Source organism: Raphanus sativus, unplaced genomic scaffold, assembly GCF_000801105.2.
Source record: "Raphanus sativus cultivar WK10039 unplaced genomic scaffold, ASM80110v3 Scaffold1064, whole genome shotgun sequence".
Lineage (NCBI taxonomy): Eukaryota > Viridiplantae > Streptophyta > Magnoliopsida > Brassicales > Brassicaceae > Raphanus > Raphanus sativus.
This window is the reverse complement of record NW_026616378.1, coordinates 1-2,807: the sequence shown is the minus strand read 5'-3', so window position 1 is coordinate 2,807 and position 2,807 is coordinate 1. Positions and strand designations below refer to the sequence as shown.

At 40.6% G+C, this 2,807-nt stretch overlaps 1 protein-coding gene across 1 annotated transcript; it reads right to left on the bottom strand.

The window, feature by feature from the left end:
• Positions 1-352: 352 nt before the first annotated feature.
• LOC130503621 (uncharacterized) lies at positions 353-1,550 on the bottom strand. The gene is made up of 2 exons (XM_056998250.1): positions 1,447-1,550; positions 353-1,346 (listed from the first exon to the last, which is right to left on the bottom strand). Coding segments are annotated over exons 1-2 (600 nt in total). The 5' UTR covers positions 1,449-1,550; the 3' UTR covers positions 353-748.
• Between the last annotated feature and the right edge of the window lie 1,257 nt (positions 1,551-2,807).

The following is a 2,807-nucleotide window of genomic DNA, read 5'->3' as shown; positions in this document are numbered from 1 at the left end:
CCTCGGGTTTTGGAACTTCCTCCTCGGCATGGAAACTATCCGAAGACGAGTGAGACTGCCTCCTCGAGGATTTTGATCTTGAAGTCATTCTTTTCTTAAAGGTAGAGAGAGAATTTGAAAGAGAGAGATTAACTTAAGATTCTTGGGTGAAATAAGAATGGTAAAGAATTCACAAGTCTTTATAGGCAAGGATTTGACTATTCACCCCGACCTTCGACACGATTTCGTCTCCATACTGATACGCCCAAAATCGGGAAGGATGGCTTTGGCCGGATGTTGGATATGAACCGAGAAGGCAAAGGCACTTCTGGAACTGGGATGGATTGATAGGATCGTCAAGAGGTGCGGAATGGCTCTTGATATACCCACGATCTAAGGCTAACCACCAAAGAGCGGATGTAGTGCGTTGGCTAACCACCAAATAACACACAAAGATGATTGGCTGACCACCAAATCAACAAGCCGGTTCAAACCGATGAACTAGCTAAAGAACTCTCTCTCACTCAGAGAAGAAGAACAAAAATAAACAACCAAATTGAACTGATTTTATTCATGAATGAGACTACATATTTATAGTGTTTGTAGTCAAAGAAAGAAATAAAAAAGTGCGGAAAAAGATGCATAGGAAATACAACATTTGACTAGAATTATTAAAGGGAGTCAAATGTGCGAAAAATAATGTAGTCTTGGTCAAGGTTGGTGATTTTGATGAAGACCAGTCAAAAGTGCGGACTCTAATGTTGACCAGTCAAGATTCGTCCAAGTGTCTAGATGCATTCGAACAAGATGGATGCACGGGATAAAGATAAGGACACGTGCGGGACTGTCCGGATGAGAATGCATATCCGTCTTCGGTTTCCTCACGACCCAAGCTAAGTCTGGCTCGACCGTGGGTCTTAGAATGTGCGGCTTGGTCGGTGTGATCAGCACGAGCTGGTGGAGAAACCTTGGTTTGGTCGAGCTGGTTGACAAGATCGCCACTTCGGGTCGTGTCCTTGAAACAAAAAGGACGGTGCTTGATTTTGGTTCTATCATACTCTCCCTCTTCAAAAAGATTTGTCCTCAAATCTGAAACATTAAAAGGAAAAGGATTATAAGCAAAAGAATTATAATCAGCACAATGCTCACCTTGAGTTTGGTCCAGTTTTTGAATGGAAGAAGATCCTTCTTGATGATCATGGTTTTGCTCTCCATCTGATCCTTCCTTCGGTTCATGTTCATAGTCATCGAAGATTGGCAAATGATCTTCCTTTTCTGGCTCGGTTTCAACTTTCTCCAAAGTCACCAACGGTTTCTGCTTTTGACACTTGTTAGCATAATGACCGATCCTATGGCATTTGAAGCACCTGGTAGAATGAGCTTTGCTTGTGGGTTTCACAGCTTTGCTTTTATCATAAGAGATTTCATTAGTTTTCAAATCAGAATTTGAAAGATAAGAAGACTTACATTGCTGTTTTGGTGCTGGAGAAGTGTTGGTGTTTTCCTTCCTTTTGAGTTTCCGAACAGCATGAATTGCCTTATGCAACATCTTCTCCAAACTCGCATAAGTCTGAATCTTATTCTGATCAAACACATCACGGCTGCTTCTCTTGGTTTTGGTGAAGGGACGATCACCACTTCTGACCCACTTCTCATCATCGGACATGTTTTGTCTCTTCTTTTGTTTCTGCACAAAATCAAACCTATTAGCAGCAAACTGTTTCTTATTTCTAAAAATTAATTGCTCTTTTTCCGAAACAGTTTTTAAAAGGAAAGAAGATATCATCTTGTAGTGGTTTTGATTTCTTGAGAAGTCCAAACATCCTGAAACACTTAACAAACGTTAGCACATAAAAATCCTCACACTCTCAAAGTGTTTAGCTCACGATTTTTAGGTGGTCACTCAGAGTTCTTTCCACTGGTTCAAAGGATGATAGGCAGTCAAAATCAGCAATCAAAAACCAAAAACAACCTTTTATGGGTAAAAGAAAAGATAATGAAAGATGAAGAGATTTTTGTATGGATCCACCTTAACTGTCCTAAGGCTGGGTTTCTCTTCAGCCAGCAGGATTACTCTTCCACCACTCCAAGTGATTCAAGCCAATCTTTTACTTTTTTCTTTTTTTTTTCTGATTTTTTTCTTTTTTTTTTAAATGGCGATCACAAGGGAGTAAAGGAACAGCCCGGATCCAAAAAGAAATAAGAAATGATGAAGAGATGAGAAGGTGAAAAGAAGATAGAAAACAAACCAGCCAAAGTGGCTCTGATACCACTTGATACGTCCTGAGATTGGAAAGGATCACTCAAACGGACTTAGGGATATGAACTCGCCAAAAGGGAGAACTGATGGGATGAACGGTGACACAAAGGGTTGCGGAAGGCCCAATGATACTACCAGAGGTGAACTCCGAAGAGAACTGATGGATTGAATGGTGACACAAAGGGTTGCGGAAAGACCCGATGATACTACCAGAGGTGCTTTGATTGTCGCCTGATATGACTCACAGGTCCGACAAGGAAGCAACTCGATCTGTTGCCGGATGTGACGCACCGGTTTATTCCAACGAGAAAGAGAGTGTTACTTGGAGCTACCACACCAAGAACAAGAAAAGTGAGATACCCTCTCAGGGTTCCAAAAATAAACACTCAAAACTTATTTTATTTCATTGATCAAATGGCCTTTATATAATAGGCAAAGCATACAAAAGGTTTAGTCAAAACCTAGAAACTTGTAAACTAATAAATATTGTAGACTTGACTAAAGACCAAAGACCAATCCAAAGACTTTTGACTGAAACTTGGGAAATTGTGCTCGCGAAACTCATCAG